Raw genomic sequence first — 25,497 nt, 5'->3', positions numbered from 1 at the left:
ACTGAGGTTTTTTTCTCCCATCCTATGAATGGAAGTTTTTACATGAATCTCTAAATAGAGATGAAGTCATTTTAGGGACTTAGAACACAGCATTTAAAAACATGTTTTTCATCTCTGCCAGGTACTGAGGCTATTTAAAGGACTGAGACATGACAGAGTTCGGATAACTTTTCAAGCAGCTATAATCTTACTTTTCTGTTGTCTCCTTAACTATCTTCTATTGCTACTTTAGCTTAAGGGTAAACACGGGAATCACTCAGATGGAAAATCTATAAAAAGACAAGCGGGCTGATGAGGGTCATGACCGAAGAGGGCCACAGGCATCCCCGTCCTACAAATCTAAAGCTCCCATAAGCAAAGAGGTCAGGGCAAGGGAGGTCCTGTGAAGAAGTGGTGCAAGGGGTCAGCACAGAACACAACTAACCTGTCCAACAGTAGAGGGGAAGGCTGATTCCAACCATGAAGCCCACTGCAGGGCAGAGGAGATATGTGTCAGGTGCCCAGTACGCAAAGACAGCTGAGGAATGAGTAAAAAGAGCAAGAACAAAGTAGGGGAAAACATGATGATCTTCCATCTCTTCAGCAGGCTGTGGAGAGGTGGCGAGTAGTCAAGAGGAACCAGGGCAGCTGAGAATTAATGCCCACAGAGTAAATAGGTACATCAAAGAAACTTTCTTCTGCCTAAAGCAAAATAGCCATTGCTTTGTTTTTCAAAACAAGCCTGATGCGGGTGCCAGACAGACTGATCTGACACAGGTATTCTAACACAGCAGGCTTAATTTCTGTGTTTTATGCTCTGTCAGAGCATGAACACACAGCTATTTTTAAAAATCAGAACAAACTTCAAAATTACCCTTGGAGTTTGCCCTGCCCCAACTTCACTATATGACAAACTTAAACTGAAAAAAAACAGGACTAGAAGAGGATGGGAGGGAAGGGGAAACATTAAATTACAGGATAATTTGCAATAAACCTGGAGAGGCCTTTAGAGGAAGAGCATCAAGGTAGCTGTCATAGATGTGGCTTAACAGTGATGCTGGAAAAGACCATTTCCAATTACTGATTTATTCCCCCACCCCAACTCATTCACTCATCATCTCATTTCACCTCAATAATTTTTATGTCAGTTTCTGCAAATCTAATTGCCCTAGTATAAAGTGTCAAAATACCTACATATGAAATTGTCACATTTATTCCAAGGAACATACACATAATCATACAGTAATTGTTATAATTTAGAAATCTTTATCTTGCTACAGATGGAGTTAAAACTACAAGCTTAAATCTGTGTACACTTAAAACACAAACTACAGTGTAATCAAAGCATTTGCTATAACCCAGTCTGTTATAACTTTAATTTGCTTTGATCTAAACTAGCAGCACTACCTTTGCCAGAACTGAAGTATACCATGGAATATAGATATACAAGAAGAAACTGCACATTTCCAAACAATCCCATATGGGTCCCAAAACAAAAGGAACCTTCCCTTTGAATAATACTGCCATTTTTGTATTTATTTTTGGAGGGTGAAGCAGAGGCCCTGAGCATCTCTTATCTCAGCAGTTGTTTTGGTAACTTCTTACATACAAATCAAGGAACAAGTGACAGGACAAGAGGAACCGGCTTCAAGTTGTGTCAGGGGAGGTTTAGGATCTTGGGAACAATTTCTTCCTTGAAGGGGTTGTCAGGCATTGGAACAGGCTGCCCAGGGCAGTGGTGGAGTCACCATCCCTGGAGGGGTTGAACAGATGAGGAGATGATGTTCTTAGGGACATGGGTTAGTGCCAGGGTTGGGTTAACAGTTGGACTCGATCACCTGGAGGGTCTTTTCCAAATAAAATGATTCTATGATTCTATACAACATGTCCATTTATCTACAAATCATCCTTTTATCATCAAAATCAGACTTCCCAGTGTGTAACTGAGAATGCTGACAAGTATTTCAGCCTATCACCTGCTCTCAGGACTCTGAAGAACAGAAAAGACTGTGATAATCTGTGGCTATTCCATAACACTATTGCTTAGAGTAACTTAAGTAACAAACCAAAGCACATGCTATTTACTGTGATGAATGACTGAAAATCCCCGGGGACAGGGAGAGTCAGCAGAGTCACCATTCCCCTCTGGGCAACCAGCATCAGCGATGCGCAGATCCACCACAACCACCAGTGCGCTGTGTGGTGGGAGATAGAAATGGAGAAGTGCAATGACAAAACAAGCCTGGAAATAAGCAAGTGTTCCTTCTCCTTTCTGTGGTCAGTAGGGACTGGAAGGAACGTTTCCTCAAACTGCCTGTTTTTGAAGACACATCAACCCCTCCGCCAAATAAAGATCCAGAAATGGGGACTAGAGTTGGAACGGTGCTGGAATTTCTTCAGCAAGTGAGGAGTATCTGCTTTTTGCCAAGATTACATCCTAAATAATGGAAAAATGAAGATATTTCAGCTATGGCTAGGAAGTGGCGCTAGTCCCCTTGTTTTTCAGGCTGAAATGCCAGATCTGTTCTCTGCCTTTTTGGCTCAGTAGAGGCATTGCCAATGTTACTTTAAAAGCAGAGCTTGTCTTTTATTTGGTGGCAGTGGGAGAGTGGAAAAACATGCATGTTCTTGAGAATATAGAGAAAGCAATTAAAAGGAAATACTAATTGAGAGGACTGAGGCAAGATGGAAAAAAAGAAGTCAGATGCTAAGGACACAAAAGAGTAGCAACAACTTGTAATGAAAAAACAGACTGGAGAGAGAGAAGATGAGGAAGAAAAAGGAAGAGCAGTACAGTGGAATGTCCCAAGATCATCTAACAAATGCATTATTTGATAGTGCCACTAATATTTATTAGATAAATTACACCTACAAAAATAACACCTGACATGCCTTAAGAATGCCAGTAAAATGTGTTTGGCAATATGCAACAGCTGCTTTTCCTTATGCTTTCCCAGCAGTAAGTAGTTTCTAAAACATACACATATCTAGACAGGTTCTTGGACTTTCTAATTAGAGAAATTAACAGAACTCCCCCTTCCTTGCAGATGAACAAGCTACAAGGTTTGGGGGTGAGAATTAATATTCATATTTTTTCCTTAACCTGAAAAACAAGCTAACTCATAAGCAATGGTTAGGTTGCATGTAACAAGCCAAATTAAGTTAACAACTGTGAGCATTTCCTAATAATAGGAAAACCACTGGCTTCCTTGACTACTAATTTTTATCTATATTTTACATGTCTATGGCTTTTCAAAGGTGAAGCCTTCTTTTGTAGCAGTGTTCATATGTACTTCATAGATTCCACCTGTACACTTTCCACTAAATAAGTAAGCTATCACTCTACTGTTTCACTGGAAACTAGTTTTGCACAACTTAGAAACACAAAAAACCTTGCACGAAGTTGCACATCTGTTTTCCTTACACCCTCTCCTACAGCTGATGTTCAGTGGTAAAGATTGCATTAGCATGGTATAGAATTTAAATATTTCAGGTCAGCCATAATAAGGAGCATCTGATGTTTCTGTTCAATTTCGTACCTGGATAGAGCGTGTCCTATTTTCCCATTAAATATTTTAGAACCATGCTTAACTGTTTAAAAAAGGTCATATACCTCTAAAGTACAACTGAGATTTCAAACTACAGTTATGGTTGGAATCCATTCCAAAATGAATGCTAAGTACCTCAGGACTTCTTTAGAGATTAGCTTAAACCACACAAGTACTTAACACAGAACCCAGTAATTTTCAATTAAAGGAGTAAATGCTTTTTCTGCTTAAATATAAGATATTCGCATTTACTATTCCACTGGCCTTAATTCATCCCATTTCCTCATACATTTCAGGTTTAGGTAATCTTTCAATTTGCCTCTAACAGGTCTATCATTATTTGAAGCCTAATCCCCTGATTTGTACTTACATGAGAGAGAAGCAATATCCAAATGTGCGCTATAAATTAAGAGTTTGAGTCTTGTATGGTTTTCACATTCACAAGGATACTTACTAGTGAAGTTTAGCTGATGCAGAAAACTTGCCAAAACAGTTATAGGGCTGCAGCATAGGTCATCCACAGAGGAAATAAAAATAATGATTTCCTAATTAGTTTCACTAATCTCTTAGTCCCTAAATTTAAGTAACTTTTTTACCAGAGAACATTCTCTAGAAACAGTTTCCAAACAGTATGATGAAGAATCTTCAAGGGGATCAAAATGCTAAAGAACAATGAAACAATTAAAAAAAAAAACTAGACAACTGACAGTGCTGAAGGCCAAGTTTACTCCATTAAATAGCCTAAAGGCATTTCTATTTGTTACTTAGTAGTTTTCTACCACCAGTTCAATTATGATGTGAGGAATCGGTCAGGTATTAGCTGAAACTACTTTGTAACCTAAGCTTCCTTTCATTCCCACTCTGTGTGACTTGCAGTTGACCCTTCCTTCAGTCTTTCTTAGTACTCAAGTAAGTTTTGAGAAGTAGGTCTCCAAGATGAAGTGGGACCGTCTGCAAAATGATATGTTCGTAACATTCTGGATATTAAAAACACTTTTACCTTAATTTCTGCTTGTTTTGTAGCAGTTAATAAATTAACTAGGAATTTCATAGAGGCACTGAATCCAGCCCCTAAAGTTTTGGAATTCACTGAAAGCAGCAGAAGGGGAGCAAATCTCAGCAGGAGAATATCTCCCTCAACAACTATTACCATCAGATACCAAATGGTATCCAGAATTCTCTAATGGGTATTCTGCTCTAAATGGCTGCTGTCTACCACTAATTTTTACTGATCCTCCAGAGGCAGCTTCACTTTCACATACTCCACACTTGATCAGCAACTGTTAAATTCCTCCCTTTAGTGATTCCTTTCCTGTTAAAAAAAAAAAAAACCAACAACAACACACTTATGTTCATACCTGACTGGTAGGTCTTTTCTAGCACATACTTAGCTACCACAGAGTGTGTCTACAGGTGCAATATTTCTCAAACATACCAAGGAAGAACTCTATTTTTAAGTGGGAAGCTGAGATTCTACGGAAAACTGTGAAACTCATCAAAACATGCCATTATGGCATTTGCCAAATTCTGCTCGCATCCAGATCTGACTCCGAAGTTTCAACAAAAACAAAGCTCCAAAATCAAGACATAGAAAGAGGGTTGGACTAGGTGACCTTCGAAGGTCACTTCCAACCCAAACTATTCTATGATCCTAGAAAAGTCAGAGGAAGATCAAAAGTGTCACAAAAGTTTCAGTTATGGAATTACCCTAATTGGAGTCCTACAACTTTGACTGAAAAAGTATATTATGCAAATATATGATGAAAAACAACTGTGAACAGAAAAGCAGCACGAAGTGGTGTATGTACCGTAGAAAACAACTTCAGTTCTTAAGTTAATTAGATACTGGTAAGTTACTCACTCTAATGGCAACACAAGTTTATCTACTCAGAAGACATCAGGCATAGGTAGGAACTCTGAAACACAGGTGATGACCGGTACCCACAAGCCAGCACTAAAGCTCTGTTAGAGATGCAAGTCACGACACGCTGTACACAGGCCACAGCACCAAAACCAAGTGTCCACCCTACATGATTCCTGCACGCATGTATCATATTAGAACCCAGCACCATTGGGCGCTCAAGGCAGCTTCCCATCTGTTAAATTCTTAGTTCGGTTCTCCCAGCCCGTTCCGGGAATGATGTTTTGGAGGCAGGAATCCAGTACCAGCACTTAACACCCATGAGGCAGCAGGGCCGAGCCCCCCCAGCCGCCGGGCCGTGAGCTGCTCTCGGGGCAGGACCATGAGGCAGCCGGAGGGGCTCAACCGCTGCCACCGCCCCAGCGCTGCCGGGGGACGAGGCCCCTCGCCGCCTCGCACCCGCTTCCAAAGCGGCATGGGGGCCTTTCCCTCGGAGCTTGCCGAGGAGGAGGCGCAGCGACTCTGCTCAGGGCGAGGCGCGGAGTCCAGCGGGTTTCCCGGGGCGGGCCCGGGCGAGCCGCGCTATCTCCTCCTCGGGAGCCGCGGCTGAGCCCCGGACCGCGTTCCACCGGCGGGACGGCCCCTGCCTGTCGCCTGGGGGCACCGCCGCGGCTGGGGGCACCGCCGCGGCTGGGGGCAGCCCCGCTGTCTCCCCGCCCGCCCCGGTGAGGCAGCTCCGGGACGAGGCCCCCCTGCCGCCCCCTCAGGGCCGGCCTCTCCCCCCGCGCCTCACCTGCTCGGCCCCCCGCCGCCGCCCACAGGAGGACGAGCCCCCAACAGCAGCAGCAGCAGACGCCGCCGCCAAGCCGGGCCATCCTGCTGCTCCCCCACGCCGCCTCTGGGGAGCGAGAGGCGGCGGGACTTTAAGAAGTTCCCTGGCTCAGGGCAGGTCTCGCCGCTGCCCCCGCCTCCTCCGGCGCCCGCCCCGGCGCCCCGTGCTGGGGGTGGCCCTGCGGGGGCCAGGGCTGCACCGCGCGGCGGCCGCCCGCCGCTCCGGGCCGGCGTGTGCCCCGGGGGAGGCCGGCAGCGGCGGCCGGGTTCTGCACCGCGCTTCCCGCCAGAGGTGCCGCGGAAGAGACCCCCGAGACGGCCGTTGTGCCCGGGGCACCGGCTGCCCCGCCAGCCCAGCCTGGCGTGGCAGGAGGCGCTGGGGAAGGCATTCAGTCAGGCTGGGTGGCAAGCCCGGGACCCCGGCATCTTTGTGCCCCGGGCCCTTGTTTGGAGCCCCCCAAGCCTGGCCGGGATGTGGGGCTCACTGCAGGCTGAGGCCGGGCCTGGCCACCACGCTGGGCAGCCTCCAATGGCCGTGGCATGGCCGTGAGGAGCGAGCCCCAGGCTGGCGCCTGCTGGGCCGCCGGGCTTGCCAAGGGTGATGAACCGAAAAGGGGCGAAGGTTGATCGGAGATCCCTGCAAAGCAACACGAGTTCGGTGGTACCTCGACAAACTCTGCGTTTCACTTCTGAGGAAGAACAGCTTTTGGCTCTGCTGAGGAGAACAACTGCTGCGGGTGCCGCTGCAGAAAAGCCGAGGGATGGTCCTTTCCTCGGGGTTTATAGACTGGGACGACTTCTCGTGGGGTGTGCTCCTGCCCTGCGATTCACATCATTTTCAGATGCTGCCTGTTCTTCTCCCCCAGTGTTGGATATTCTACCGCTGTCCTAAAAGAGCCATTATTGGGACTTTGTGCTTTGGTAATTGTTTAAGATAGTTCAAATTTGATACTGGTGCCTGTAATAGCCTCATATAGCAAGGTCACATGCCAACCAGTTCAGGCCAAACAACAAGACTTGGCCTCAAGCCCAGGGTAAAAGCACTATAACTACTGCTGGCTGTGCAGATCCTTCCATACCATCACTGGTTTTTTTTCTGGGCCACTTTTCACCAAGAGAGAAGGATAAAGCACTGTGCTGTTACTTTTTTTTGTTTGTTTTATCTTCCCAGTGAAAAATAAATGTCTAATCGATGCAGTGTTTGCTTTGGAGGAATATTTTCCAAAGGCTTTACCAAATGAGAAATTCATATCTGTCACATGCTGCTCTCAATTTGACTGTGTTGGTGAAGTAAAATCCCAAATTATGTTTTCCATAGAATTCCCTGTATAGGATTGTCACAGAAAAAATATATTTAAAACAAGATTCTCTGGGCACAAGCGATGGGCATGGCCAGGAATTGGAGGCACATGCGAACCAGAGTAGAGAGTACAAATATACAATGCCGAAACAGGAGTGGAGTACGGATACATGACAAAAATGAGATGGGGGAAAGGGAGAAGTCTGAATTTGATCAAAGCTACAAAGCTCTTGATGTGTATTTGGAAAGATTCACTTCCACATGTACCCACCCCAGGGATTCACAGAATTTTTTTTTTTTGAGTTGAGTTCAAATGAACAGTGATGGTGCAGCCAAAATCCTTTCCACTTGCAGAACAAAATTATATCTCACACCAGGTTTTTAAGATAATGTTTCACTGCTTAAAAAAACCAGGATAGGTGAATGGCTGCACCTTCAGTGACAGATTTCTGATGGTGAAAGGCTCTTTGATCTAACATTTAATAACAGGATGCAACGGTAAAACAGATTCAAACCAGAAACCAAGAGCGAATTTTCAAAAAGGGTAGTCAAAATTGAATGTATTGTGATGTGCAGGTTACAGATATGTGCAGGAACAGAACCATGGAGAAAATAAACTTACCAGAAGATGGGTCCATCAGCTCGTTGCTAAGGTAAGTGTTTATCTTCAGAAAATGATATGAAATGTATGATCTGAAGAATGCAGGAAAGAAAAGGGCTACTGAAAACTAAACACTGTTTAAATTAATTGCCTCCATCAGTGTCAGCAGGCTCTAAAATAATTTATATCTCAGAGGTGACAAGGGTGGAACCCATAAAACTCCGCTTTAAAAATAGACTCGAGGAGTCCAGCGCTTGTCCCTGCATTACAGCTGCAGCAGCCAGAATAGTCCAGTGGTGCCAAGAAGCACAGCAGTTGCACCCAAGAATGCAGACACAGAAGCGAAGATCGTTGATTGGCACCACGGGGCAGGAAATAGCAGACTTTATACTTTTTTTTTACTGTACTGGTGACCTTTTTAATACATTCCAGTTTTAGAATACCAGACATTTTGTTCTATCCTTATCCCAGTGAACACTTTCATTAAGGCACAGACCGAAGAAATAATGGTATGTTATTAGTGCCAGTCGAAGTTAAACATTATCTGTAACCAATCTGAAAGCTGTGGCTGTTGGTTACATCTTATCTGCTATTTCTGTCTATATCATGTTCCTAGGTGTAGGAATTTGCATTTGTTAGGCAAGGCTATAAGCCCTAAATCACCTCCTGATTTAATTTTTCCAGGAATTCTTGCACTTTGGATCTGTCTATTTACACCTAGGTTGTTTTTGTGTCTGTGCGTTCTCACAAAGCTAGCTTAGGTTGATAAAGAAAAAACACAGGCAACTGGCTTGCTTGCTCTTTTTTAACATTTTTAAGTTGTTTACTTGAACAAAAATGCTGTTCAAAACCATAAAAGAATGATTTTGCACCAAGTTTTATGGTTTGAATACTGACTGATATTTGACGATGGTGAAAGAAGTAGCTCTACCTTGAAAGCCGCCAATGCACAAGAGGCCTTTGCAAAAATTTCACTCACTAGTTCTTATTTCTTCATATGAAAGCTGATTTTCTTTTATATGCATCACCTGTGCTTTGGTTGATCTTTAAAGCTGTTTATAAATGTCATGGTGTCAGTTAATGAGTGAGTCATTTCAGTAAAACCTGAGTTCTGCCTGGTTGTGAAACTTCATCCAAAAGTTGAATTGAAAGTTTCTGAGGTTTAAGAAATTCAGATGAGTTTGTTTCCTTCATTTCTGTTGCACTTCTGGTTTGGGGACCAAAGCAGAAGTGGAGAAAAGATATGAAAGTCCCTGGTTTTGCAAGATTTCCAGTTTCATTTTGCAGGTCTGAGAGATTCAGATAAGCTTTAGAGACCATACAACTTCTGGAGTAATCTCCCAAGGTAAATAACAGAAATGTTGTCTCTTGAACAAAGTCAACTTGATTAAACAAAACATGTGAGGCACAGGGGAAAACAAAAGAAGAAGCAAAATGGCAACATATCCAGGATTTACATATGATATGTTTAATGTTATTTTAAAATATATTACAGCAAATCTTTCTTCAAATAAAAATTACAATTTAAATACAACATTGAAAAATCATGACAAATTAAGGCTTTGCTGTGAATATTTTCAGAAGTGGACTATTAAACAGGCTATCACATTTTAAAAAACTAACTGAAACAAACAAAAAACCCCCACCTATTTTCCAGACTCAAGTGCAGATATTTTCATTTACCTCAAATTCGGCTGCGTGTATCCTACTGAAGTCATCCGACAATTTTGACGTTACAGTGAAGAGACGTTTGATTTACAGATAGCAGGTCGGATAGTAGAAAGGATGCTTAAAAAGGTATTTTCTTTCTCTCTCTTCTAGCTGACAGTATAAGCCTCCACCCTTCATATGAAATACTCCAGCATGAGTTACTGTGGCTTTTTGAGGCATACTAGACATCTAGTTTTAAAGATATGTGGCTGACTTCTCTGTGCTGGCCAGTTGCAGGTATTCCAGGGTACCCGATCGGTAGCTGGGTACGCGTGAAAGCTCCTGTGTCTTGGATCCTTCCTTTTCCCTTTTCTGAAGAATATTTGTTATCATCTCTGCTAAATCATCTTGCAACCGCTGCTGATTCTCCCTGTAAGTGACAGGATGGAAAAAAATTTCAGTGATTCACATTTTGTTAGTGATCCCCAGTGATTTTTAAATGTTTCTATTCTATGTTTCTCTTCGTGACGTTCACACACTACTGATAGAAAGTGTGCGCAGAGCCAACTTCAAGTTCTGGATTTGGGAACAGAATTCAGGATTTACATATGATTTTTCCAGATAATACAGTTCACTATTTCTGCGCAGGTCTGTAGCTGTGCCACTATCGACGTTAAAAATATTTCAGCATCATTTGCATGGAAAGGAAGACATGACTTAGATTAACTCCAAATTAAACTAGATTCTAGCTCTTAACACCATTTCTGGCACCAGCACTTCCACTATTCAACTTTAGGTGGCCTTCAGTAACAGTTGCCATCTTTTCATAAATTTCTGCAGCGTGTCTGGTTTTTGCTGGAGTACCCCACGTACAACAGTTTTAAGGGGCAATGTTATCAGTCACAGCCAATATGAGCAAGTGAAAACAAAAACATCACTGACTACAGTAATCCATTTCAAGAGGTACTTCAAGTAGTTGATTTCCAGAAGAATTGCCAATTTGATAAATCTGATAGTCTCAATTGATCGTATTAATTCAAAAAACCAGGAGTTCTGGGTTTACAAAACAGTAATTTCTTGCTCAGTCCACAGACAAACACTTGTACTTTATATAATTGCTTCAAGTCGTACTGGAACACTGTCATTTCAAAGCAGATGGCAGCAAATTCCTGTTTAGTAAAAGTAACTGTACACAGGAGTTTAGAGCAGAAAGTGAGGAAATTCCACATTTAGTGAGTTTGCAGGAAATAATGCAGTACCCATATGCAAAATACACATGAAATAAATACAACCACTTACCCTGACTTCAATTTTGCATAGTTTCTCAAAAACAACACTTCTGCTATTACTGTATTTTATTCAATACTAGTGCAAAATTATAGCTCAGTTCCAGGACATCAACCTCATATTTTTTTCTTGATAATTTATCTCACATGTATTAGAAAGAAAGCTTTTGTTCAATTTTTAAATATTTTTATACCTGTGCAATACTACAGTAACATTGTCCACCCCTTCTAGCACAATACTGCTCGAAATAGTCTCAATTTTCAGTCCTCCTACAAATTCCCCCACAGAGCTCCCAGGTGTAACAGTATTACAGGGAGCTGCACCTTCAGTTGCTGTTATCCACTCACTGTATTGTCATACATAGGTGCCATTAGGACTAAAGTTTTGGGAATTCTTGTTTGTTTGTTTTTCTGTCCATCTCTTACACTTGCAACATTAGCAACTTGTCCTGTCTTACTTCCCTTCCAAGGAAATGAGCCTGTTAAGCACTTACGTATCCAAATAACCTTCACCACACGCATAGTCCCATGTCCTGGATATTTACACATGTTTATATGCACATACACTGTTAAGCCTCTAAGTGCTGAAGGCAAGATGAGTGGTATAAAAAAACCACAACAAGTGCCAGGGAGGAACAGTGAAGGCTAAAGCACAAAGACTGGGAAATTCTCTTCCATTTTCACATATAAAGACCATCTTACACGGAAGGAGGTGTTGGGAGATTGTATTTCTTGTCCTCAGTACCCGTCAACCAGTAGGTAATCTCTGTTCCTCTGCCCTAAATAATTATGACAAAGAAGAGAAAGCACAATTTAGGGATTGGAATGCAATTCCGCATAGTTAATTTACTTAGATAATACTGTAATGCACATTGTCATGTTTGCCTTTGCTTGTTTTCAGTGGCTGAAAGCGAAGAATTAAAAGTCAGGTGTGAGAAGCAGAATAATGGGGGAGATGCAGCTCCACACCCGCTCCCTTGGTCCATGACCTGAAACACACACCATGGGAGAGGTGAGCTGTGCTGCCTGCATCAGCTGCCAAGTACAGACATCTGCCAAGTGCAATGAAATAAACGGGCAGAAATAAAATGACTGAAATAAATGGATTGGTAGATAGTCAGATATCTGAGCGTGAACAAATTAGCAATAGATTCAGCTTCCCTTCCATCTGATGAATTCACAATTTTCTGTTACAAATGGTATGTTTCATTTAATCTCCACATCTTTATGTTGCTTTAATTTATGACTTAGGGGGCTCTTCGTTGCCTGCACTGTCTTTATAGAAGTGTTTTCAACCACTAGAGACTGTGATACCAATTGATCTGTAGCCCTTGTTCCCCAGCTGTTAATTAAGTTGTGGGGTACTCTCAGCTGTATAATACTTTTATACTAGCCCTCTTCTCTGCGTTCATGCATGTACATAGGAAAGGTTACCTTCAAGTATGTTTCTCCTCTCACTTCATACTGGAATTGGCAGTCTGTTCTTTTCAGGATGTTAATAGTGGAACCACTGACATGAATTCTTAAAGCTAAAAAATAAAGACACAATGAAAGCTCAGTCTGGAAATGTACCACATAATCATATTAAGTATATGTGAAAACTGGTGCTATGGGAAAAGCTCATCCAATTATTATCAACATAAATTCTGAGAGTCAAATTAAATGAGAATCTATTACACTGCTGTACAGAAAACCTGACCCCACTACATAGCATTGTATCTAGGGAGGAATAGCTGGTACAGCCACTGATCTGAAATACAGGTGACCATGGTATCTGTAGCATTTAGACACCAAAAGGAAAAAGGCTAACTGGGGGAAATGCAGAGCCTACACAGAGAATAGTCGCATGAAGACAATGGGCGGAAGGAACTGCCTCTTGGCACAGTTCCCTAATGGTGAAGTTGAAGACATAATTACTTCAACTTAAAATATACAGTCAGCATATTTACACAACCGAGCTGTAATACAATTCTATGTCAAACTCAAATCTGCCATTCATAGAGTAAAATTAAACCTCAGACACATAAGTATCATATCTTCCAGAGGAACTCAGTCAGCAAACGAGCCTCTGTCCTCCCAGTTACCAGCACTGAAGCATGGACAAGGAACAATTCTTCATTGACCAGCAGGACAGTGAAACAATTGGTAATCAAAATAAATAGGGCTTCTTAATCGTTAAAACTTCTGCAAGCTGATAGTAAGTTGTTCTCAGCTGAAAACAGACACTCCAGTCACAAACTGACCAAAAGCCTTTGGTTCAGTTACACTTGACAGCTGAAATTAAATCCTTACGCAAGCCCGTGGATTCCATCCGTGAAGCTGTATTCACTGTATCTCCAAACAAACAGTAACGAGGCATTTTTATTCCGACCACACCAGCTGCACATGGACCTAGAAATGGGATGCAGAGAAAAAAAAAAAAAGGTGGATCAAGATACTATTTGTTTGGAAGGTGTCTCACTGTCGCAGAGCAGCGCGGTACCTGCTGGAGCACCACGTTCCTCACCGATGACAACACTCTGTACCTCACTTCCCCAGGTATCTGGTGGTCTCCCACTCCAAACCAAGCCTTGCTCTGTTAGTCTTGCGTAATCCAGTAAGACCATAAAAAAGACATGGCTGCACAGTACTAGTTGTATTTAAACACTATTTTTGTGCAGAAAAAAATGCAGTTACTAACTATCAGTTTTGGAAGGAAAAGAAAATAAGCTTCATTATGGAGGGGTGCATAGTGGTGCCCCAAAGAGTTTTCCAGTGCCTTAGTGATACATTCCTCCCTGGCAGCTGCTGTTCAGGTGGTTGTTGAAACAAATAAAAATGAAGAGCGAAAAATTCCCAGAGTACTTCGGAGCTATCTGCTTGATCTATCTGCAGTTTCCCTTTGAGAATAATCATTTGTACGGATTAATTAAAACATGAATTCCCACATAGGCTTGTCAAAACTTTTTCCTCCAAAATCATAAAACACAGGCCTGCATTTTGTGGCCAGACAAACATATCTGGCCATGCCCGATTGCTCACTTTGGTCAGGGAGAAGCAATCTGCAACGGCTTATTTGATACAACAGGCTTAATCATGCCAGGAACAATGGCAGCTGCTTTTCCTAGCTACTGACTTAAGCTATGAATGAGTTCACAGAATCACAGAACGTTAGGGACTGGAAGGGACCTCGAAAGATCATCTAGTCCAATCCCCCTGCCAGGGCAGGAACACTGAGTTGGTATAGGCTATTTCACTATGGGGAGGCAAACCAGTGGCTTATTTACTTCTGTTGCTCTTCCTCCAGATACATTGTTTTCAACCTGATTTTTCATGAGGAGAGCAGTCATGTATGATTACCACCAGATCTTCTAGGGATGTCTGTTCTGTTCAAAGACAAGGCAACAACATTGCGTACCAGAGTGAATTCCAATGCGAATCCAAACAGGCAGACCCGGCAGATGTCTCAGTTCAAAAGATCCCATGAAGCTGAGGATGTCCAGCGCCATCATAGAGATGTCCACTGCATGCCGGTTGCCATTCCTGTTTGGTAAACCACTCACCACCATGTAAGCATCACCAATGGTCTCCACCTGTGGAAACAAAATTAGAACTCACTACCTGCAGACATAGCAAAATCCATATTTAGATAAAAGCAGAAAGGTTATATCAGATCCTCTGGTTCATGATTAAACATTTCTTCTCTGGACAGCAAGATTGATTAGTTTAAGGTAGCTGACAACTTTTTGGTATATGAGTGTTTATAACTGTACCCAGCATTCCAGCATATTGAAATGAGGTAATCTTGACCTGGTTTTCTCTCATTTGTCTTTGTTTAGAAGGCAAATTCCCAAATCTACCACATCATCCAATTCGATTTGTGTGTCCCCTGGTTGTTAACTGAGCAAAAGTGCGAAGCTAATCACCTTGTAAACATCATGATGGTCAAGAATGTGGTCAAAGTTCTTGTAGATATCATTCAGCATATCTACCACCTCCATAGGAGTGCTGTATTTGCAGAGTGTGGTGAAGCCAACAATGTCACTGAAGTAGATAGTGACTTCTTCAAATAGCTCTGGCTCTACCAGGCCGGTCTCCTTCAAAGACTTTACTACTGGCCTGTGGAAACAGAAAAGGCAGGAAGACAGATAAGTAGTCTGTGTTTCATATTAAAGGTATTTTCTCATGCAACCCAATCATATCATTGCTTTCTGTGTAGGAAACATCAAATAGTGTGCTGAAAACTGCCACTGCAATCACATTTTGGATGCCCATAATGCCTTTTAGCCAGGGACCTCAAAGCACGTACTAATGTTAATTAATACACTACAGCCTTACAAAATCCAAGTGTGTTAATAGCCATGAGGAAACTGAGGCACAGGAAACTGAGCTTCTTGGCTAAGGTCAGAAATAGGGATATTGAGTCAAATTTAAAACTGAAATTCTGAAACTTCTAACGTGTAGACTACATTCTACTGATAATTACATTACCTCATCCTGATTCAGATGATATGTTGTAGTCTGATAATTTTATGGAACAAAAATTCAATACCATGACTGTCAGTATCTATTCAGAGGGACTTCATTTTCATGCATTTCTAAATCCAGGAAAATATCTGTTCCTAGTGGTGATATTAGAACAGAATAACCAAAAGAGACCCAAAAAATTATAGGTGTTGCAAAATGCTGTATTCCATCTACAATAAGACAATAGTAGAGGGGTAGGAACAACAAAGAGTGGAAGGAAACATGGATTCTTTATCACATAGTATACACAGCCAGATCATTTCAAATTTTCCCTGAAACTGGATTGAACATATTATCTTTTTTTTATTTTGAGTCAAAAAATCAATACCCCAACTACTTAAATACCCTTGAAACTAGTAACAACATACCAGGATAGTTTTACTATTCCAAATATATGCAATACCAAAATTACTGGTATTACCCACATTATAATATCAATAATACTTGTCCTATACCATGCTCTGAAGCATGCATCTAGCCCAGTCTGGCCCAGCCCACCTCAGCCCCTCTGTTGCATTGCTAAACCCCAGCCTGAAGCTGGACTGCTCTCCTGCACTCCTTCTACCTAGCAAGGTGCTGGAGCAGAACAGAGCTCTGTGACGTGGGATCACTGTAGATCTATGTGTTCCCAGGAAGGCAGTGGAAAAAGAGGTTTGTGCCAGGATCCTGTGTGTGAAGGGAGGTTGAGGAATATAACGGGTCCCAGTAGCATCCTGGCATGAAACTCCACCATAGGGTGGACACCTCAGGGACAGCTTCTTCTTTCCTCACTAGCAGGATCAGATTAGAGGGGAAGGAAATAGAAGATTACTTTTAATCCCAACCTCCACTCTCCAAGAATCAGGTGATGTATGTAAATACAATGCCAGTGGAAATCCTCCTGGCCAGTTACCTTGGAAGTAACATGAAATTAAGCCTGTCTGCTCTGTCTCGCTCTGCTTTGTATAACTCTGTTCTTTCCTCCACCAGGTGCTCCAGGTTCCGGGAATACAGCTGCAGCCGCCGGATCAGGGTATCCATGTAGCTTTCATTGCTCTGGCCATGGTAGTTACTGTGAATAACAGAAATGCACAGGAGCCAACAGGAAAGGCTGGTGGAAGCACATTTTTGAGAGAGGCAAAAAAGGAGCAATGGAACTTCTCTAGTGTTTGACTTTCATGTAGTTAGGATGCAAAGTGCTTCAAGTGCATCATGCTTCTCCTTGCTTGGAGGGCTTATGCACATGAATTGAAAGTCTGTGATCCACACTCGTCACTTGGAGCTGGTAATTCTTAAAACACACTTAAATCACCTAGCCCTGCTAATACTGTCAACTCCAGGTTACCTTGGGTAACCCATGAGCATTCATTTGTAAAAAGTAACTGACCAGCTCAAATCCTGAGAGGAAGCTAAAGATGGTAGGTAGAAAATTGCATATAACATTTAAATGGGGTCATCAGCCAGAAGGATTAAGACAATTTGGGGCTGCCTGTGTAGAAGACAGAACAATTCAATGGAACAATTAGTAGCACCTGGGCTAGTTTTGCTTACAAGATCCTGCAGACCTCAGCCTATTAACTCCTGGAAGCAGAAGGATGGTAACACAAGCCACTCATAACCCCTGTGTGTCTGGGCAGCCTGCACTCGCTGAAGCCATCTGAAAGTAGATTGGGCCAGGCCGACTGGAAAAGTCAGATCAGTATCATACCCAACTGGACTTTAAAACCACTCTTACTTTAAACAAATCTTTATGTCAGGGGTGCACCATCTTAGACCCTCCATGAGGAGAGCACCATGTTCCATGTGGCAAGAGGCAACCTCTTTGCTTTTGTAAGATGTAGGCTTAGGAGCTGAACCAGCTTTCTGTTCAGTTGCAGTGAGGTTATTCAATTGATACATTCAGTTTTACATAGTGAAGTTGTGTTTCTGCCCGTGTAAAGTATAAAACTATGTGAGTACTTTTGAGGTCTCTTGATGAGCTTTAAAAACTGGGGAGCAATTTCCCAAGAGAAGTGATTAAAAGCTTACTGTTTAGATATCCAAAATAATTAATTCAGACCAAACTCTGTAGAAACAATGCAGCATTGGCCAGGTGAAAGGCCTGTACAACCCCACAGGGCTTATCCAGCCATGGCCCTTATTATCCCACAACTTCATACCAACAAACCCCTGTAATTAATACTTCTGGTGAGTTACAACCCAGCACTTCTAGTCATCTTAATTTGAGACCATCCAAACTCATTTATGGCACAACCCAGCTCATCCAAACTTTCTAATCATCCTCTAAACATTTATGTGCATCCATTTCCTGAAACTAAGACGACATGAGTCACTATCCAATTCTTGACTAGAGATGGGGGTAAATTACTTGAATTGTCTAAGTCTCTAATTAACCAGCTTGCTACTTTCACAATGTACCAATCTGAGGTATGGTGATTGTCGTACCCTCACACAGCTAATACATGCATGGATGTTCATGTACACACATGTATACATATATATGCATGTGCTCACCTACTTTTGTGAAAAGAATAAAGGAGAATCTAAGTGAAGACACTCAATTTTTCCACTGATTGAATCATAATCATATCAGCTTACATACTTAAAAATCCGAGCTTTCTAACACTTAGGAGAAGTTGGGATCATCTTAAAAAATAGAGACCCTGCTGCTCACCTGAATATTTTAGCCAACGTACTCTCAATTTTCTTAAAGTCAGGCCTTTTCTCTGGATCTTCCTCCCAGCAGCTCTTCACTAGTGTATACACCTTCGAACAAAAATTTAAGGAAAGTCCACCTGAGTAATGGATACAGAAGGATAATAGTGCTAAACAGCACTAGTTCATTAGGGAGTTCCCGTTTACTCTTGACCAGCAAAATATTAATATGTGTGACTAACTGGTTTGGATCTATGGTTAGGACACTCATTGCAGGCATCTTAACTCTGTGGTGACTAGTGACATGATCTTAACTTGAATTTGCCATACATAAATGAATGGCAAGTAAATGGATCCAGTCTTGTAGCTGGTGCCAGATACAGTTATTGACATGGAGGTAAATGCTGTGGTAATTATATTTCCAATATCCTGAGTTTGCAATTTTTCTGAAACTAGTGATTGAGCCAAGAAGAACAGGCTTCATTGCTGAATGTGTGGATGTCTGCAATACAGATATTTTCACCTGAGCAAGAAGACTTAGAGGCCATATAATCAGTGGAGAGAGGTATATTTGAGTTGTGATTCGTCCCATCTTAGAGATATCTAAAATAGGTCAGAAGAGTGGCACCAGATAAGCATTCGTTTCTTTCCAGTGAAATAATTTTCATGAGTTACATTTCATTTAACTTCTAACAACTACAGAATACCATTTTTTCGCATGAGGTTAGGGCATTTGGCATAAAATGTGCATAGCTTTCATCCTCCCATAATCATGAGCTCTAGTTTGGCCAGGGCTTCCATCCTTCACCCAGAAAATGGCTTAGTTAATTATTAACTTACTTCCATATCTCTTTCTCCCACTGTTTCCAAGGACAGGTCTGGTCGGAAAGGCTTCACTCCTTTGCCATTCTCCACTCTGTAAAGTTTCTCTAACACAGGAAGAAGATACAAAGTTTTAAACAAAAAAACATAAGAAGGACATTTTTTGTGGATAGCGTCCTATGATGTTACGAATTATGTATAAAGAGAAGCTTTGAAGACAGTTCTCTCGTTTTGATGTGAATTTCAACTTTGGAGGTTTTCTAAATATATGGCACAAGATCAAAACAGGGCTGGCATGAAGGCTCCTGAAAGCAAAATGAATAGGAATGTACATTAATATTTATTGGTCACGGTAGACATGGTTATGGCATCTTCCCAAATGAATGTTAGGCATTATTAGTGTGCCTGTCAGCATGAAGTATAGCTATAGTAAAAAACAATGGGAAAAGCCCGTTGCAACTTGAGCAAAAGTGTGTAGACACACAACTCTCATCAGAGCAGTTCTAATAATCCTGCAGATGCTCATCTTCCTTAAAACTAGGCTGTTACTGTATATGGTTTAAAAACGTTGCATTTGTCAGCTCATTTGTACTCTTATTCATGAAATCCATTCTATGAAAGTTATTTGGGTTCTGAACATATCAGAATGCAGGCTGCATTTGCACAAACTGATTTAAGCACAGTAAGTGAGAGCTGAAGCAAAAATATCTTTCATTGTCCTTCTCCTCCAGACCTCAACAAGAGTTTCAGAGAGAGAGAGTTAAAAAGAGGAGCAATCTTTTACCTCTGGCAAAGAGAAACTGAAAGGAGTCTGTGAACAAGTGTGAAACACATTTATTAATATTGTCTGATTATATTTGGGAGACAATTTTACTGGAGGAAACATATAATGAGATGAGGAAGGTTTGTTATTGTGGTGGTACATGCAGGTATAGAGCAGCTAGGGATGCCTAAGCGTGCCCAACGTGTGTGATCACCCTAAAAAGATGCAGTAGCTTCCCGCTTTGTGCTACCAAAATTACAGACTAGAGAAGGAGCAGGAGACTCAAGTCTCCCAAATGGTGTGGAGAGACTCCTAAGAAGTCTTCTGTGGGCTGAAAGAAGAATCTGTGTAAGTCTCATGTATGCAAGAGGAGTGTGTTGGGTTTCCATGCTGCGCACATACCTGAGAGCAGAAGGAACAGCAACTATTAGCAACGCTGCAATTAGCTGGTGGCAGAAAGTGGTGGAACAAGTAGGCAGCTTGAACTGAGAGTTGGTACGTGACAGGATTTCACAGCCTTGAGCAGGGAATGAGGTGTTTCTGCAGCAGAGTGGAGAAACCAGCTGGCCTAACAGCTGTCTTGTGGAGAAGTCAGTGAAGAGGACTGTGATCTAGTTACTTCTATACATTAGAAATCCCGTTCTGTATGGCCATAATCTTTTTGGGACTTATTTTCTCTCATTAGTAGCAATACTGTTGTATGTTAAGTTGATAGATACATATTTGCAGGTTGAGAAAATGGGCTTACTGAGTACCTGGAAGCTGAGTTTAATTTTCCTAAGTCCTTGAACATAGTCCTTGCTGCTGCTGAACATAGTCCTGGAGTGGTTAAATCTATTGTCATGAAATATCAATATCGTGTCTTCTAACTTGCAGAGATTAACTCCTCTGATCAGAGATTAACTAGCCATTGAAAGACTATCTGCAGGAGACTTAAAAACCAAATGAATCTAACATGCAACAGGGACATTTCTTTGCCTGTTATCATTGACTCTAATTTGGTATTCTTTTCCTTCTTTGTACCTTAGATATTTGTAAATTAATGGTCATCCCAAGTTTGAGCTACTCGCTTCTGAAGTTAGATAATGCCACAAACAAAATCCAAAGGTATTTGAATAAGTATGGTCCATCGCCTTGCTTCCTTATCTTGGTTAATGAATGAAACCTTCTTTCTGGTACATGAAATTTGATGAACTGCTGAAACTAGCCTGAACACATTTACTCAAATAGCATAATCAAAAATCAAGCATAATACTAGAAGCCATTAAATCAGCAATATATATCTTAGACATCTACTAATGCTTCTAAGGAGAAAGCTTTGGGGAGGAAGCAATCTCCTCACTGAATGAAAAACTTAAAATTTCAACTGAAGTTTACAAAGCAGACTTTTTTTAAGCTACATTGAATCCAAATTTACCAAACAGGCTTCAGGCCCAGTAAGTTTATTGCTGTCTTACTAAACATGCAGTGTGTGATCATTTCCAGCAACAGCACCTAGAGGTGCTAAAAATTCTTTCAGTTGGATGGATTAACCCAATGCTACTTGAAAGGGACAATTTTTCTAAGATGACAAAATGCAGTGTTAAGAAACAGGTAAAAGTTAAAACAAGGAACCAGACTCTGACTGTGACAGCCAGGGTCAAACAAAGAGCTGTGAGGATGCCACCATATCTCAGAACAGCCCAGAAACAACTCTGTGTCTGAGGCTAACTCAACAACCATTTACATAACACAGAAATACTGTAACTACTGAAAAAAGAGTTAAAAGAATGTAGTTTGCTATGAATTTGCTTTGGAAGTCAAAATGAGCACGGAAAAACATCACTCTTTCCTTTCTCCATCTGTTTTGGCAATATTTGTAAAATCATTGCATTCGTGAGGATTGTGCCGCCTCTTCCCAAGAAAAAGAATAGAAAGACTTTTATTTTCTCTACCTTATCTACCATGGAGTCCTGACAAGTTTGTTTGGGGAACAATCTAATCTCTTCTAGATCTACATTTATGTTTGAAAGTTGCTGATGTGAAATCCTGTGTTCCCACAAATATGAACGTAGATTTGCGATAATGTAGGATGAGGAACATGCCTCAGAAGTTATTCTCAAATGTAACTCAGGAAAAGAGCTATTAGGCTGTCCAGCTGCTGCTCTAGATGTTTTAACAATTGTGAGGCGGATCTATCAGAATGACTCAGAGGTAAAGACAATGTCTAAACTTGTTGTTGGTAACTGTCATTAGGAAAATCCCAAACCCACACATGCTTTTATGTCAGTTCCAATATAAAATCATGCCTGGATTCTGGGAACTGGAATTGACTGGGCTGTTAGCCACTGAAAAACAATGTCACGAAATGCATTAAATGAGGTTTAATGGATGCATTAAAGGAGGAGATGCGTTTTCTGACAGAAGTTAAATGACTGAAGTTAATTTTGACAGTCTCGAATAAAGTCTGAATTGCCGGTTTTAAAATGCCAACTGCTCTTGTGTCATGCTGCTGAGTTTTTGTTGCTCTGTGTTGACATTTCTGATTTACGATGCCTAATATGAGTGAATTATTATATGTTGTGCACAACTCATAATAGAAAAACCTTTGTGGCCTCTAAATGTTACAGTAAGCATGGACAGCACTGTATAATGTTAACTTTTTTAGTGCCGTGGCCAAGGTGAGGAGGAAGGAGAAAGCGCAAGAAAATTCAATGCAAACTTCATTTACAGAAAGAATAAGGACATTTGCCCCCACAGTGGGATCCTTCAAACAGGCTCTTCATCACACAGTGAAAGAAGCAGCAGTTCAAGCAGCTTTCAAGACAGTGCCTTTCACAAGATGTGGAGAAGGGGCCAGTTACAGCTACACCATCCCAGAAGGCTGCAATGGAGGAGAAATTTGTGGATTTACCTTTGTTGTCTCGGCAGTGTTGAGTGTAGAAGGTTTCCCTGCGTAGGATGATTTCTTGGGCGATGATCCCATAGCTGTACACGTCACCCTTCTGAGATACATCAGCATGGCGGAGATGCTCAGGAGCTGTCCACAGGTCTAAAGATCCAGATGACAATGGGGGACAAGGTAAAGGAGGAAAGGAGAGAAGTAATTGAAAAAGGGTGATCCTTCTCAGAGCATCCGTTGTCTATAGTGTTATTTCCTTTTACTCCTTCCATATCAAACAGAGCCCGCTGGTACTGTTTGTTTCCAAATTTAGCATTTCTTTCTTGATAAGCTGACATCAATACAGGTTAGATAAACCTCTGATGCAGTAGTTTGCTATTGTCTGGGATTTGCTGACACTACTATTTTCCACTGTTAATGAAGACTCTCACACCTCCAGAAAAGTTATGGTTACTGGCAATGAACTTGCTTTTCATAGCTACCTTTCATGGGCTTCTTAGAAACAGCCTATGCATCTGTATAAGACAAAGGAATGCCAGTGCTATAAAAAAAAAGCTGAGCCATAAATTATTGAGCTAGATGCATGGGCTTTGTTATGCAAGATGTCAGATGAGAAGGCTGTAATATTTCCCAGCAGTCGTGGTATCATGAATCTACTGAAATAACTCTCAAGTGTTTTTGAGCCTGATATAATATTACTTGCTCATAACCACTTTCTTGCTACAGAAAATATTAATCTGTATTTCTAGTGCAACAAGCACCATTGTACCTCAAACCAAGAACGCTTCCATGGTATGACAGTTTGTTCTGACATGCTGGTGATGTATCATAACAGTGACCTGGACAGTGAAGACAGTGTTATGATATCAGGCTGCAACATCCAGCCACAATGAATCTGTAGATCTCTTGTGAAATCTTAAGTTTTCTTCAAGGAAAGAAATCTAGTAGCCAGAAATTTTGAGGCTGCTTGTCAAAGCATTTATCTGATGAGCAATGGAAGAAAAGAAGTGCATTAAAATGTAATAAAGATATAAATGTAAATATGGAAGTTGTAAAATGAAGAATTAATAAAACATTTACATTCAGTGTACTTTTCTTACTCTTTTTTTTATGTTCTCATTGCTAGTCTTGAGCATGTTTTTATCTGAATGTAAAAATTTTCTCTCAACCCAGTCGCAAACACAGTTTCTTCTCAGGTCATATACTAGAGTTATGGCACAGTGCCATGCTTATTATGCCCCAAGCTCTACCATACAGATTCAGATGACATAATTTCAGACGGGCTTGTCTTTTCATTCAAGATCAAGTAACAAGGAAAAGATGAGTAGAAAGGAGTGCTGTATTATACAGAAATGTCCTATAAATGTGAGATGAATAGAAAATATGAAGAAAAGCTGTTAAAGTTATTCCAATCTGATTGAACATGTATTTCTAGATTCCTACTTAAGGAATCAAAAACATTAAGGTTATCATCGCATATCCTTACAGATTTTTTTAAGGATGATCAGTGACAAGTGTTAATGTTTAAATCACAGAGCACTGTGCTAACACGTGCATCTGATCAATGACAAAATCATGTGGTACTTCACTACTTTTTTTCTTCACACAAGTTCAGCCTTACTGCTGAAGAGAGCTGTCTGCATGAAGGCCTTGGACGCTGAAAATGTTTCTTGCATCTCAGCCACATGTGAAATCTCTGTTTGCTAACCTATAAGTTGAAAAATCATCTTTCCTTCCCTTCTCACCTATGCTGCCTAACTTCTTTACCTACCAATAATTCTCTTTCATTGTGTTATTTAAGGTAAGACAGTGTTTTCAGATATCATTTGTATGATGGCTGCTACATGAAACAAAATCATATTGTATGTTTTGTACTACATACAAGATGTAGTTAGGCCCTACTGGACTATGAATATAAGAAAATCCCATTGGGTTGGAAACCATGAAGGAGAGTCCAGCTGGGTACTGTTTTTACCTTTCCTTGGAGGCAGAATTGAATTACAGCCAAAATCAGTGATCTTCACTACCATACGATTGTCTACTACACAGTTTGTGGATTTGAGTCGACCATGGACTTCAGTTTTGCTTGAGTGCAGGTAAGACATCCCCTGTGGTTGATAATAAAAGAGGAAGAAAGCAAGACTGTGTGTGAGACACTCAGCTGTTACCAGAGTCAATAAGAATGTGAAGTGTTAGTGTGATATTTGTCCAAGTAATTAAATGTCCTTCATCAGCAATGAATATGCATAAACCACAATTCCCTGCCATGGAGAGAAACAAATATTATTTTACAGAGGAGATTTTCCAAGATGGCAGAAACAGTCAATGTTAAGAAATGAGGACATGGATCATCCTTCCACTTAGTCTGACATAGTGTCTTAGGTTTTGATAAGATTAGAGCATGACTAAGGAAATGAGAAAATTTCTTTCCTCCTCAGAAGTTTTGATTTCACTTGCAATAAATGCTCTCTTTTTTTGTAAATTTAGTACAGATTCGTTGGAATGTCACACAAAAAAGTGCTTCCAGCTACATATTCATCCAATGGACACCATAGCTTTGAGAGGAATTGCTTTTTATGTCTGTATTGTCTTTGAAGATTACTATACACCAGAGACTTCATTCAGAAATACTGCAGCAGATCCTCTTCTGCAAAGCAGAGGGCTAAAGACGGGTCAATGCAGAGAGTGTTAGATGATGCACTGAGGCTTATATAATGCAGAGGATCAGATTAGACAACCATAAAGGTCTCTTCTAACCTGATGTATTATCTTTTTCTCTGTACTAGTTAATACACATCAGCTATCCATGAGCTAAACTTGGAAGTGGGCACCATG

At 41.1% G+C, this 25,497-nt stretch overlaps 2 protein-coding genes across 2 annotated transcripts in view; both read right to left on the bottom strand.

Annotated features, from left to right (window-relative positions):
- Nucleotides 1–6,332, bottom strand: part of PLBD1 (phospholipase B domain containing 1) — a 45,644-nt gene extending 39,312 nt beyond the window's left edge. Inside the window, exon 1 of the mRNA XM_065658582.1 lies at nt 6,182–6,332. Coding sequence (XP_065514654.1) covers nt 6,182–6,263 — 82 coding nt within the window. The 5' untranslated portion in view covers nt 6,264–6,332. The remainder of the gene's footprint in view (nt 1–6,181) is intronic.
- Nucleotides 6,333–10,025: 3,693 nt separating this feature from the next.
- Nucleotides 10,026–25,497, bottom strand: part of GUCY2C (guanylate cyclase 2C) — a 51,343-nt gene continuing 35,871 nt past the window's right edge. Inside the window, exons 17-27 of the mRNA XM_065652254.1 lie at nt 24,638–24,770; nt 22,675–22,812; nt 19,037–19,125; nt 18,216–18,307; nt 16,455–16,613; nt 14,962–15,154; nt 14,454–14,628; nt 13,349–13,447; nt 12,491–12,585; nt 11,759–11,835; nt 10,026–10,200 (exon numbers count right to left, since the gene is read on the bottom strand). Of these exons, the coding sequence (XP_065508326.1) occupies nt 10,026–10,200; nt 11,759–11,835; nt 12,491–12,585; nt 13,349–13,447; nt 14,454–14,628; nt 14,962–15,154; nt 16,455–16,613; nt 18,216–18,307; nt 19,037–19,125; nt 22,675–22,812; nt 24,638–24,770 (1,425 nt within the window). The remainder of the gene's footprint in view (nt 10,201–11,758; nt 11,836–12,490; nt 12,586–13,348; nt 13,448–14,453; nt 14,629–14,961; nt 15,155–16,454; nt 16,614–18,215; nt 18,308–19,036; nt 19,126–22,674; nt 22,813–24,637; nt 24,771–25,497) is intronic.

Source organism: Caloenas nicobarica, chromosome 1, assembly GCF_036013445.1.
Source record: "Caloenas nicobarica isolate bCalNic1 chromosome 1, bCalNic1.hap1, whole genome shotgun sequence".
In the NCBI taxonomy this organism is placed as follows: domain Eukaryota; kingdom Metazoa; phylum Chordata; class Aves; order Columbiformes; family Columbidae; genus Caloenas; species Caloenas nicobarica.
This window is presented reverse-complemented; position numbering and strand designations above follow the sequence as displayed.